The 14,379-nt window shown below is 39.1% G+C and overlaps 1 protein-coding gene across 1 annotated transcript in view; it reads left to right on the forward strand.

Moving 5' to 3' along the window:
• The window catches only part of ANOS1 (anosmin 1), a 191,056-nt gene that overhangs the window by 142,808 nt on the left and 33,869 nt on the right, over window positions 1–14,379 (forward strand). The window contains exons 7-8 of the mRNA XM_032790052.2: window positions 8,056–8,261; window positions 11,345–11,489. Of these exons, the coding sequence (XP_032645943.1) occupies window positions 8,056–8,261; window positions 11,345–11,489 (351 nt within the window). The remainder of the gene's footprint in view (window positions 1–8,055; window positions 8,262–11,344; window positions 11,490–14,379) is intronic.

Consider the following 14,379-nt stretch of genomic DNA (forward strand, 5'->3'; position numbering starts at 1 on the left):
AACACCGATGCCAGTTTTTCTGCAACTAAAAGGTTTGATTGTGCCCTTAGCTAAGTACATGCTTATGCAACAACAGTAATACAAATATGCATTTGAGAAACTCCAAAACTGGAATTATAAAATAGTGTCATCTTCCAAAGAGGTATCAAGACAAAATGCACCTATCTAATTTATATTTTAAGTGATCAGTAAAAGGGGTTAATGAAGTGTAACTATAAGGTAACAGGTAGGGTGACCATATGTCCTGATTTGGCCGTGACATTCCCTTTTTTAAGCCCTATCCTGGCTGTCCCAACTTTTTTGGCAAAACTGGGCATTTGTCCCACTTGCTCTTGCCAGCTGATCATCAGTTGGCAAGAGCAAACTGGACAAATCCACAGTTTTGGCAATAAAGTGGGGTGTGACCCCTAGCAGGGCACACAGGAATGTATGGGGGAGGGAGGGGCAAGCGGCATTGCCAGCCCTGCGTGAGACGGAGGGCTTGGGAAAGCAGCTTGGGTCGTGCCAGCCCCATGCAGGCGGGTGGCTGAGGGGAGGGGGCTCGGGTCAATCCAGTGTGTTTGGAGGAGAAGGGAGTGGTGGGCGAGCCCCAGTCGGTGTTCCGTTTACCCTTTGGGAAAATATGGTTACCCTAGTAACAGGTTAGCATCGTAGTCACATTAATCAATATTTTGTTTCTGTAGAACTATATAAGCTTTTGCATTATTTTGATACAAAATTTCTTTGCCACTAGTATTTGCCTTGATGTACAAACCATGATATGACTTGTCAGCACCTGGTAGAAGCATAACATTTACATTCAATAATGCAATAGTAAAAGAGAGAATACGAAAAAAGTGTTATCAGATAATTGAGGAACACATTATTAGGGAAGAACACTTTGGTGGGGCTATTACAATGTTAGTTCTGTATTTGATATTTAAGAAATTTGTTTTATCTAACACTATATGTCTGGCTTACTCTCTATTAGTTCTCACTTGTGACTTTTGTCTATGAAATAAAAACCTTTTAAATCACAGAAAAGCCGGAGATTCCCAAATATTTGGACTTTTAGGGAGGTAGTTTTGTCAGTTGTAGTGGTGATGAGTGTCATAGAAATGTCTATAAATAAAATTAGGTACCAGTATTTGCGTGTAAAGACATTAGACAAAGTAATGCTATGTTAGCTTTAAATAAAATGGAACAGATCCTCTGCTGGCAAAATTGTCATAATTCCATTGATTTCAGTAGACTCCATTGACTTAAATGGAGGTATGGCAATTTATAACAGCTGAAGTTCTGTACATACATCACAATCTCAGGAAATATTCCCCACCTCCGGGCAATATTTTTTTGCTACTGTCCAAACAGACAGTATTCATATTGCCTTCAACCCGCTAATCTGTCTTCACAGGATTCTGATATTCCAAATTTTTAAGCAACTTCAAACAGTGCTATATTTTTTAAAAATCACCAGTCTAGAGAATTTTTATCTCTTTCTCCCTCAAATGTGAAATTTCTCCCCCCAAAAGTCCAAGGACCAGGATGATAAAAATAATAATAAAAAAAAATGTGGTGACATTTTTCGGACCACAAAATGGTACACAAAAGAGAATACTTGGAAAAAATATATGGTGTTGTCACTACTGCTGGCGTGTGACTCAGCAGAATTCATATAAATCCCTTAGAAAAGAAGAATATTTTCCAGGAATATAGGACCAGATCCTCAAAGGAATTTAGGCACCTAAATTAAGTTAGGATCTAGGCCTTAGCATTCTGAATGAGTTTTTCATGGAACTCTGAAGAATGGTGTTAACATTCCATTTCAGCAAAAGAACAGCTCTGGTAGCATCTATTCCCATTCACCTCTTAACTTCTTACCAAATGCTTTTCATTACACTGCATGTTTGTTCAGCTGGTCTGTTGGTTTCTGGTAAAGCCAGAGCAAATGTTGTTTGGTATAGTAATGTCTTTCACTAACATTTTGTAGTTATAAAAAATACTCTGGGTGAAAACCTGACCCTTTGATTCAATGGGAGTTTTGCCTTTAGCTTCAGTGGGCCAGGATTTCACCCCATATGTTTTCATTGATGAAATTAAAAAATAGGGACATTTCAGGTTTCCTGAAAGTTTCCAGGACACTGGGAGGTATCATATGAAAAAGGACAAACAGTCACTTTACAGGATGGGTACTAGGAACTTTTCTATACATAAAAATATCCATTACCTGCAATCTCACCAGGCTAAAAGCAGAAGCTTTATCCAGTTGGGAAGGGGAGAGTCCCAGCTTCAAAGGGACACACAGCATTTGTCTCTAGCCCTTAATAAGCTGGAGATAACAAATTTTAAAGTTGTCAGAGTTATGCATCTAGAGAAGCTATTTCAGTTCGTTTTTAGACGTTTTTAAGAGTGCTCTGAGCCCTCTACATTTACACTATAAAAATGAAGCCATCCATCTTAATAGATGAAGGAATAAAAAAATAGTCTCAATAACTTATTTTTTGTATCCTTCCATCTGCAAAGACATACTATGTAAAATACCCTTAAAATAATTCTCCTGTAACATATACATAATGTATCAGAGGGGTAGCCATGTTAGTCTGGATCTGTAAAAGCAGCAAAGAATCCTGTGGCACCTTATAGACTAACAGACGTTTTAGAGCATGAGCTTTCATGGGTGAATAGCCACTTTGTCGGATGCATGTACATAATGGTGTCACCTGGTTTACTTGACGCTCACATGAGACGACCTGTATAATTCACCTATGGCTTTGCCGTGATGGGCAATATGATGATGATGATGTTGATTTATTTGGTATTATCATAGTGCCTTGAAGCACATCCAGCACTCATACTGATAAAACATGTATTGCTTCTCACACTATCATACAATACACAAAATATGTAAAATAAATTGCTAAAACTTTAAATCAGTCAAAGATATGTCATTAGTAACAAATTCAGAAGTTGGCTCATAGCACTTAAATCATGAAACATATATTTATGAATCATATATTTTTAACTGATCTCAATAAATTTCCTTGTGATATGACGGTTGTCATGTACCGATTGTTTTAACATATGTAGAAAGTAGACGATAAATTATATTAGCGCACAGTCCCTGACATTAGTTTAAGATTAACTAAGGAAATACATCACTCATAGTTGTTTTCCCAATATACATAGCTAGATTAATTATGTACTTAAGACCCAGGCAGTGGATTCTTCACAGTTATGGAAGTGACTATAAGGGCAACAATTCACCTAAGGGAAAATAGGAAACTGGTTTCCAAGAAAGCTGAAAGATTTAGAGCAAGTGTGAAGAAGCGAGGAATCCTCATTACTAGGGAAATCAGATTGAATTGCCCGAGTCCAATAACTCAAGCATACTTGATAATTTTTATGACCAAAAATGAGGTTGAGTGGAATATGTGAGGAGCGGGAGCAGCCATTATTATCTGAAATTCCTTTTTAGTGACAGTAATAAGCCATTCATTATTTCACATCTGCTAATCTTTAAATAGGAAATGCTGTCCTTATTAATTGTGATCATGTCAGTTTGCATCCCTTAAGTGATAGAATTTTTCAGTGAGACCATTTATCCTGGGGATTATCTGACAAACTTTCTGTGCCTGGAAAGTTCATTTAACAGCTCATTTACCATTATAAAACACTCAGGTGAATCATGCAGTAAATGAATGTCTGTTCTCCCTTGTACACACCTCCAGCTTTATTTCTGCTAATAAGTGATGATTCATTAGGCCTACAGTTCACGTGCAAAATGAGTCTTTTCAACCATATTACTTTGTTTGTTATAAGCTAGTAATATACCTTGACATTTGGCAAAATGTGTTATTCTAGCTGATATACTTTTAAATTTAAGTGTAAATCATTCTTGTTTCATTGCTTTACTCTGGATCAAGAACTTCTCTTTTACAATTCCATAGTGTTTTGATGCTGATGATGTTGGGCTAGAACAAGCATAAAAAATGAAGACAAATTGTCTTGTTTTACTAAAGAGTTTTCCATTTAAAATATTGGCCAAATTCATTCCTTGTATAAGTCAATTGTCTTCACTGTGATGTTGTTTACCTTAATTGAGTCCCCTTGTGCCTGTGCATTATGACATAGTCTTTAATTACATGATTATACACTATTTTTCTCTCAGGATCTCTGCCTCATTCAGTGCACAGGATGGACCTGCTCTGGAGATGAATTGGGGTGTGTAGTAAAGGAAGTTGTTGTATGTAGGACCCCAGCTAGGGTGATCAGATGCCCCGTTTTTAAAGGGACAGTCCAATATTTAAGCCCTCCCGCAGGTGTCCCTACTTTTTCTTAAAAATGGACAAATTGTCCTGTATTTTCAGTGCCCTCCTCATCCATCAGTCCTGGCGGGTCCTGCTGCTGGCCTGATCCCTGCTCATAAGCTGCCCACCCACCCACCAGCGGTGTGTGTGGGGGTCCAGTGGCTGATGAGGGGGTGGGTGTGTAGGCTTGTAGTGGGGTGGGGTGGGGTGAAGATGCAGTGCGCAGGGCCAACCGCTCCCCCTGCTGATCCGTCAGCACAGTCCCCACTGTGTGCTGACTCTTGGCCTGCAGGGCCCTGCCCTACATCCTGTTTCCGGCTGATTCAGCGCCCCTGGAAAACTCAATACCCTCTGTCCTGGGGCACTGGCCAGGAGGAGCCGAGCCCTGCATGTGCCAAAGCCCCTGCACAGCACTGGCACGGGGAAGCCTCTCCACTCCTCAGCTAAGCTCTGGAGGGACAGGGGAAAGCGATTTCCAGCTTGTTCACGCCCTGAACCTGCAAGCTCCACAGCAACCCCTGGGGCAGGGGCTTAGCACCCTCTTCGTCCATCCCCCTCATCCCCCCACACACACTGGGTCCTGACCCCAGGGAGCGAGGGACTGCTCCATCCCCTAGGCAACTTCTCCTCCTGATCCAACTCTCTGACTGAGTTTACTGAAGCCCTTGCAGTCAGGTTCCCTGGGCTTAACCCCTTCTTGCCTGCATTGTAGCTGGGGGACAGGAGGGGCTGGGTTATGTTGGTGGCCAACAACAGCCTGGAGGTGTTAGCTGCCTTTCGACACTCTGCGGGCAGGAAGGGACAAACTGCTTCCAGCCACAGGGGATGTGTGGAGAAGAGATGAACTCTGCAAAGACATGGGCCCGGTCATTCTTTCCTCACCCACTCTTCCCTTGAGGCTGGAAACAGCTCACATCCCTTCCCTCCCGCACAGTCCCGAAAGGCTGCTGCAGGCCAAATTCTTACCCTGAGTGCCTCCCTCCTCCCCCACACATGTTGCCTCAGAAAAAAGCGGTGCCAGTTATCCAGAGATCTGGGTCCATCCCAGGGGCCCAGCCAGGTAGGTAGGGAAGAGAGCGCTGGGCAGGAAGGGTTTGGTCGATCGGTCACCCCCCTGTGTGAGAAAGGGGTACAGGAGTGTCTGTGTGTCATCCCTCCCCATGTGAACCCTAAAGCCTTAAAGAAGTTAAATAAAAAGAATCCAACTATGCTGTATTTCTTTCTAACAGGGGCTCTCTCAGCTTCATGTTAATTTTAATGTTTGTACTGCCTTGTTCTGATTGATTGCCATTGAACTTGCTTGAATACGAGTAAGTTTCTCTGGTGTCCCACATTCAATACTGGGAAATATGGTCACCCTAACCCCAGCCTCATTTCTTGCAGAAGTTGGGAAGTGTGTAGTGAATGAGACAGGATTGCAAGAAGAAAAAGAAGGGTCTTCTGGTTAAGAGAGCTGATTGCTGCTCTGGTGAATTGAATTTTATCCTAGCCTCTGCCTCAGAGTTGCTAGGTGATGCTCGACAAATCACTTAAACCAAACTTTTCACAGATGGTCACTGATTGTGCGTTCCTCATTTTCTGGCTGCCTGACTTAAGACTCTGGGGTCTGGTCTACAGAAGTGCTGAGCGTTCACAGCTGCAAATGAAGTCAATGGGAGTTGTGTTTTGAAGTTATAAAGTACTACGTGATGCTAAATACTCTAGAAAAATAGTTCATAGGTATCTCAAATTGGGCATCCAAAATTAATGGATACTTTTGACTTTAATCTCTCTGTGCCTCAGAGAATAAAAGGGAGATAATACCAAGGGTCTTGTGATGCTAGAACCATTCTGTGCACTGTCTGAGGCAGGAGTCCTGTGGAAACAAAGGTATATGATAACGTAATTAAAAACTGTCTTGTAATACATACACACAAGGGAGCCAAATTAAAGTTGAACAGATAACCTTAATTTCGACATTTCCTATCTTTTGAATTCAAATCATATGACATCCCCATTCCGGCTGCCTGGGTGCCAATAGGAGTGTCACTGGAAGCACAGGAGAGACCGGTTCCCTCCTCTCATTTTCAGCGCCAGGCCCCCCCACTGGCCCTACGCAGCTGAGGCAGACCTTACAGGGAATGTACTTCTGAGCCACTGCCACTGTAGGCACAAGCATGATCACTTTCTCTTTGGGAGTTCAAAGAATCATTTCAAAGAAAAGATTACCTGGGTTAAACAGACTTAGTCTTAGAAACATCTGGACCATTTGGGCTGAAATTTTGCAAAACTATTCAGCCTGAGGCAGATACTTGACATGGAAAATTTCAGCCCAAACACTTACAGTTTGGGAAAATTATAGGCAATTAAAAAGTAGGATCTTATAATGGGAAGTGTCAGGCAACCTTAATAAGCAGTGCTTCCAGCCCCACCTGTAGTATAGGGTCTCATAATCAGGACCACCTCCTAATTCTCTTCTGGGCTCTGTCACTGACTTGCTGGCATATGCCATAGTTTGCCACTCTGTCAATGCCTAGTTGCAGACAGCAGAACTGACCAAGCTGGACACCTCCTCTGCATGAAAGAGGGGTCAGTGTTGGTAGAACATGCTTTGAGAGAGTCCTCAGCTTTTGAATTTACTCTCCTGCATGGTGAGGAATAGTCCATATGTTGACCTTGAGGTAAATCTTGAGGCATGCCCTCTTTACTCAGGCTTTACTTTCTCTCCTGGAGAAAAAGGAATGTGATAAGGACTGACAGTATTGTTAAGGATGTTATAGTTATTTCTGTGGTTATTTTCAGGTTTGGGGGAGGCTGTTTTTTGGCTGTATTTTTAAAATGGTCTTTTTGTTTTAAATTATTTATATTACAAATCCAAATAAATCTATCAAATGGCTAGAATAGTACTTCCCTACCTCAAAGTGCTGTGAGACTTAATTTATATTCACAAAGCCCTTTGAGATCCTTGTATAAAGATGGTATTGCTGCCTAGATTTTAAGGTGATAGGCACATTAGAATTGTGTTGGCTGTATAAATCATTGAAGTGATTCATGGGTCCACAAATACAGAGACAGTTGCAGGATCCACATTACTTACCAGAAATTAAAATAGTAGATGCAAGGATTCATTCTTTGATCTTATTTATTTGAAATAGAATGCATAGATTGGAATGATGAGCATGTAAAGTACTATTGGCTGCAGGAAAGGAAGAGAGATGTATCTTTGTTATTTTTACTCTGAGGAAATGCTCAAATACTATGGCGTTGGGCACTGATATCAGAACCTCGAAGGATGGACAGATAGATAGGGGCATACATAGATCTTATCTCCTGAGAATTCTCTTAGGATACTGAAGAGAAAAATTCAGTGTTCTACTCTTCATTCCTGGAAAGAAGTTAATTTTTCTCTTGGACCATCTATAAAACGTTTTTGTTTTATACAGTTCCTCACATGTGTTTTGTATCTCAGCCAGAAGTAAAACCCGTAATTTAACACTTTTTTTATTGAATATCATAATAAATGTTGAACAATACTTGCAGAATAATGGCACAACTAAACCTAATCCCAAAATGTACATTTGAAAAGAGTTTGGATTCCAAATGGTATAATTTACAAAAGTTGATGAAACATATTCAGTTGTTCCTTAAGAATGAAGCAAACTTTGATGATGATAGCTGGTGTTATGAGTTCAGCACTTAAATCTGTAGAGTAGTTACTGAGAAAGGTCATCTTTACTTAATCCAGATTACTTCATATTCTTCGTTTTTTTTGTTTTGTTTTTTACTCCAGACCCATCTGCTCCACCAGCCCCAGCTAATCTCAGAATTGCCAACTCCACTACAAATAGTGATGGAAGTGTAACTGTAAGGATTATTTGGGATCTCCCAGAAGAACCTGATATCCCAGTTCATCACTACAAAGTCTTCTGGAGCTGGACAGTCAGCAGCAAGTCTGTCATCCCAGCTAAGAAGAAAAGAAGGAAGACTACTGATGGGGTAAAGAGCAAACTGGAAAATGAGGCACAAATGCTCCTACTCAGTCATGGCATATTAAAACATATTTCTGGTTTAAAAAACAAAATTGCGCTGTACCAAATAAATGTGAAGTCACATAAATAAATAGGATGGAAAGGTGTATTCCTTTTAATTTTCAAGATCTCTCTGATCGTTTTATAGCTAGTTTTGCTTTCAGAAATAAGCATTGCTATTGTTCTGTAGATGCTCATTGAAGTCAAAGGAAGGAGCAAGTGCTGATTGACAGCAGAATTGAACCATATATATGGATGGAAATATTTCCAAGTGTCTAAATCCAGATAAACTGGAATCTATTGTAGATGTACAGTTAATATATAACACTAATTATTTCTCTAATGTAAGGCTTATTTTAATGAAAGCCTCTGAATGATGGAATGCTCATTTAATAAAATGTCATCTATAGCATAGTTCTTTCATTATATCAAGGGATCTCTGATATGTTTGCTCATATCAGAGTCATTTCTGATGGAGTAGTTACCATGTAGGTCCAAGATAATAACAAAATCCTTCTTAAATAATCCTACTGTACCAATGCACTGAAATATTTCCAATGGAGAAAAATGTCAGCTTCTGAACTGATATGTAACACATTGGTTTAATGAAAAACTAGCTGCTATGATCCCCTTAGGCACATTGCATTTTCTTTTTATAATAGCTTAATAGGTAATAGAAATAGAAACAATTAAGGGCCATGGGCCAGACTCTTGTCTTAGTTACATTAAGAGCAATATACTAGCAATATATTACAGTCCTGATTCTCCACTACATCTGAGAATGTAATGCAGAGTATTGGGCCACAAGGAGGTGATTTTAGCTCTCTGATCCTCAGCCACCTGGCCCTAGTGGAAGTGAGAGCAGCAGGGGGCCTATTCTAATTTCCGCGATGACAGAGGATTATGCATAATGGAGCTCTGTTCCCTGGAATCACTCCCTGGAACACCATTGACACATGCCCCAGTCCCCTCACACTGCAGATTGGGGGGCACCAGAGTTCCACCAGCAGAGAGTTCCCCTATGCAAGAGCAGTTCACTAGCAATTTCTAGCCATATTTCACATGACATAAAGTGGACTTAGTGGACCAGAGACTCTGGTTTTATGTGTTGTTCTTCAATTCAAAGCCCCGGGGTAAAAACACCTAGAAAGGGAGGGTAGCATTCCGAGGTATCTCTGCTGTCTTAGAACCACTGTGTATTCTACTAGGTGATACAGGAGTAGAGCTGGCATATAAAAGGCAGGTAGTGAAGTCTGCAGTTCCCAGGTAAAGTACTATAGATCAGAGGTCTTCAACCAAAGAGGCCCCTATCCCATGGATCCCTAGCCAGGTATGTAGTGAGGCTGTCCTTTAAATCACAAAATGAAGAAAATTCAAAATAGAATTGGATCCTTAGTGTTATTTTAATTAAAACCACTTTGGATGTATGAGTAGGAAGCATATTACATCAAGATGTTTTAAGAACGGATAATAAATAATACCGTGCTCTTATATAGCACTTTTCATCAGTAGATCCGAAAGCACTTTACAAAGGATTAAGTGTCATTATCTCAGTTTTCCATCATACAAGGTGACACGTTTTTGTTAGTAGATCCATGTTCTGGCCATAAGATATGTTCCCAGCTATCACTGAAACCTATGACAACCAACCACATTCATCCAAAAGCAGAGATTAGCCCCTACAATACCTCTGCAGAGAGGTATCTCGTGCTTTGTTCTTTTACAGCAGACTGTGAAAGCTATAAAGTGATAGCAGTAAAGGGGAAAATTCCCTGTTGGAACTCCACTGAAGTCAGTTCTAATCAACGACCCATTAAATATTAGAACAACTTTTCTAAAAAACAAAAATTGCACATTTCCAGGGATGGAGAGATGTATTCCTCTGATTTAATAAGATCACTCTGAAACTTTTTAACTAATTTTGCTTTTAGAAGTGATCCAGTCCCTGCTTTTATGATTATATCTATATGAAGTCAGTGGAGTTGCCAGCAGAGAATTTGTCCTACAGTATTTAAAAATGAAGAATGCCACCACATGAACTGGGAAAATCAAGAGGCTTAATCAATTTTATATCAATCTCTGACCAAATCAAGTAATGATTGTTAATTTGTCATACTTTTAGTTACTACTAACGTACTATTTGGTGTTAAATATAGACTCATAGACTTTAAGGTCAGATGGGACCATTATGATCATCTAAACATGACACTGCATGATTCACATGACACTCCTAGTTGACACAAGAAAGCTAGAGAAGTAACAAGAAATTCAGAATAAAAACACAGAGTAAAATTTGTGCCTGACAAAATGTACAATGGGTGCATTTTTAGGAATAAGTCTATAAATAAATGCAAAGAATTCAGAAAGGCTGTGTCTCTTGTTTGCGGTCTTATGGGAATTGCTCTACTTTGCGGATTGTTAACTAGACAATGAAAATCCAGTTTATGTGCATCTTCATGCGGTGACATTGGAGAACTGAATTGTTATTGAGTTTTTTGTTTGTTTCTTTTCTTTCTATAACAAAGATGAAAAGCACTCTTGTTGGTATTTTAGGAACAGAAGCAAATAGAAAAATATTGTTCAATACACTGCACAGTATGTTCTATCTGTCCTCAGACTAGCTGTCTCTAGACAAAGCTTCCTGTTGCTTAGCTAATCGAGTCTGTCCAGGAGCTGGGAAACACAAAGTTTAGATTTCACTGGCCAAATTCTTTTTGGCACCAGAAAAACTTGTTATACATATAAAAAGAAATTTAGTCTTGGCTTAAACAGTTGATGCCTGTATTTACTAAAGACAGGCAAGTTCTGTAGACATCACTAAGTTTAGCATTTTAACAACAACACAGCAAAACAGAGTCCAAATGAAAGAAAGCATGAAATAAAAATCAAAGAACAAAGCAAGTGAAATTCTGGTGAAATTTATAAATAATTCTTTCTCATTCCAATAAGAGTTTTGTGTGCCTAAGACAATAGGCCTGCTTTTAATTTAGTAAGAGCCAGTGTTTCAGTAATACCATAACTGTTCTGTGTGTATATTCTCTTTTATGATAGTCCCAAAATTATGTGGTCCTGGAAGGACTGCAACCCAACAGCAACTACATGGTGGAACTGCAAGCAGTAACATACTGGGGACAAGTACGACTAAAAAGCACCAAGGTGTCTCTCTATTTCAGCTCAACTCAAACAACTATTAATAGTAAGTAACTGCATCCAATTCCTCTTATGCTCTGTTTTAACTGATGATTTCTCTGATTTAACCCCCCCACCACCTATTATAGGTGGCTGTATAATAGCATGCCTCTGTGGTCTTGGTCAGGTCACTTAACTTTTCTGTCTTTGTTTCCTCATCTGTAAATTGGGGCTATAAATCTTATCTACCTCGCCTGTTTTGAAAATTACTTAAAAAAATAAACATGTTAAACATGGGCATATTTGCAAGATCAGGGTCATAATATTATATTTGTGCCAAAATTCCCCCAAATACACATTAAACTTCCCAATAAATAGAGCAGAAGCAAATCCCAGACCACTGGCTTTATGATACAATCTTCCCTTGCAAAAGTTTTTAAAACGTTGACAACTTCAAGTAGCCCATAAATTCAGATCTTAGACCAAATTTATATATCCTGTGGATTCGGACTAAGGATTGATTCTCCTACTAGGATCTTAAAATATAAAACTGTGTGTCCCTAGTTGACAAGAAGTTAATCACAAACTTGTATCACATGCACAGCACCTACCTTCAAGATGAAGTCTTGAGGTATTAAGTTCTTTCTTAAACTAAACTCACATGCTAAACAATACAGTGGAAAAATTCTTTAAAACCTAAGGGGCCTATACTGTGACACTCAATCTTAGTTAAATACTCTTTGAATAATAATTTGTCTAAGGTCAAGGTCAAGATTGATCTGCCCTTCCAACTGCTGATGTGTCATCTGATTAACCAAATACAACCATTGATGCTTATGACAGTAATAGTTTTCAAGATTAGAGCACAAACGGTTTCCAAAGTTTGCCATTTTACCCATCTTTCATTCCTTTTGCATTAGTTTCCCTTTTGTTATAAGCAAAATGAAAATTAATTGCAACAGTTTTTCTAACTCATATCATTCTGTATTCAGTACTGAATATTCTGATTGCTAATGTAGTTGGACTGCTCAGCAAGCATGTTCAGTCTGTTTTGGATACAAATAAGATATATTCTATATATACCTAGATATAAAAGTTAACAAATATGCAAAAACCCCATTATAAACAATGGTGCTTTCCTTTTCCTGAAGCAGGAGGGAGAGATGGAACTGTTTCCTTCCCCCTCCGCCTGCAACACACATACATTATTTTTATATGAAATGAGTCAGTTACATTTGAATATACCCCAAAGGATTATTTTGCTATCTTTCTCCAACCCCTCAGGCTAGATCTGTTTACAGAAGTGTCATTGCTATGAGTACATGTAAGTTGTGCTTGGTTTGTGTGTATGTGGGTGAGTGAGGGGAAGCGTTGAAAAATTGTTCGGCAGGTCCCAGAACTGCTTTCAAAAATTATATGCTAGGCTCTAAAAAAATCATGAGATTATCTTAAAAATCATAAGATTAATAGTAATTATTTGGGGGAGGGGTGTGTGTGTTTTCCTTCCTGGTTTTTGAGCTGTTAGAGTTCATGGTTATTAAGATTTTCTCCATAACCATGAGGGTTAGAAGCTTACACCAAGATCCTCAAAGGCATTTAGGTGCCTAACTCCCATTGAAATCAATGCCTTTGAGGATCTGGGCCTTACTTTTTTAAAAAATGAAAGAGATTCTCACATAATATTATGATTCTAAGGCTTTTTAAGGAAAATCAACAAATATTGTGAGACTTGCTATAAAATCATGAGAACAGGCAACACTGGAACATAAAATACTTAGGCTGATTCTGGTTGATGTTACTAAAGCACTGCAAATTAAGGGTTTAGTCCTTCTCCCATTGAATTCGGTGGGACTTTTACCATTTATTTTCCTGGGAACAGAATCAGCCCAAAATTTGTCAGCAAAATCTGTTTACTGATTATACAGATTGTAGTAACAAATCACAAAACTGAGTAGTTCAAATGTAAGCAGAGCTATTGCTTGTCTTATAGCAAAGGCATGAATACAGAACTGCAAAGGCCAAATGCTCAAAAATATTGTGCTATCTGTCCCCTGAAGCAAGGCTTACAGTGGCAATATTTGATATGAGCAAGATTCTAAGAAAATATGTAGGGGACTGGCAATGTTTTATTGAAACATTTCACAATTCATCATCATCATAGTGAAATTCCGGTTAAAAATGCTTTTAAAATTAACCCCAACTATGTAAGAGTTAGCAGATCTGTTGCAGATAAACAGATTTTGATCATAAAACTAATCAAGTGAGCGTGAATTAAAGTAAAAACGTAATAGAACAGTGTTAACCATGTAAACTATAGACACAATGACACATGATCAAGTGGTTAGAATATTGAATTGAGATCAGCGACTAAAAGTCTTGTCCTTGGATACTGGCTCACTGAGTGACTTTGCATAAGCAACTTCTTTCCTCATCTACAAAATAGGAATAATAACTACTTTTCTACTCCAGAGGGGTCTTGTTAGTGAGTTATTTTTCATAAGAACTTGGAGGTTCTTTGATGAAAGTTGGTATATCAGTGCTATGAATTAGTATTTAATGTTATTAGATAGTTTTCAGCACAGTCACTGGGGAGATTGTGATCTCTCTTCCATTGGTATAAATCTGGAGAATCTCTTTTTTGTTTGGTGGATCCTCTTCTGGATTCAGACTAGTTTCACTAATGTCAGAATCTGGCTTACTGTTTTGGGCACTGTGTTGCTGCAGCACCAGTGCCCCAAAGTGCCCCTAGAGTCTGTGTTGCACTGAGCCTCTCCACTCTCACTGCTGAGTTCACTAACAGGTCGTGTTGCTGAGGAGGAAGGGAAGGGAAGGGAATGAGGGATGTTTGCTTCACTTTCCTTTTTTACCCTCTGACACTTTTCTGCTTCCAGACTCCAATGCAAATCATATTTGACTTACAAAATCTTTACCAACAGGGGTTCATTTATTCTAAACTG

This window comes from Chelonoidis abingdonii, chromosome 1 (assembly GCF_003597395.2).
Source record: "Chelonoidis abingdonii isolate Lonesome George chromosome 1, CheloAbing_2.0, whole genome shotgun sequence".
NCBI classification, from domain to species: domain Eukaryota; kingdom Metazoa; phylum Chordata; order Testudines; family Testudinidae; genus Chelonoidis; species Chelonoidis abingdonii.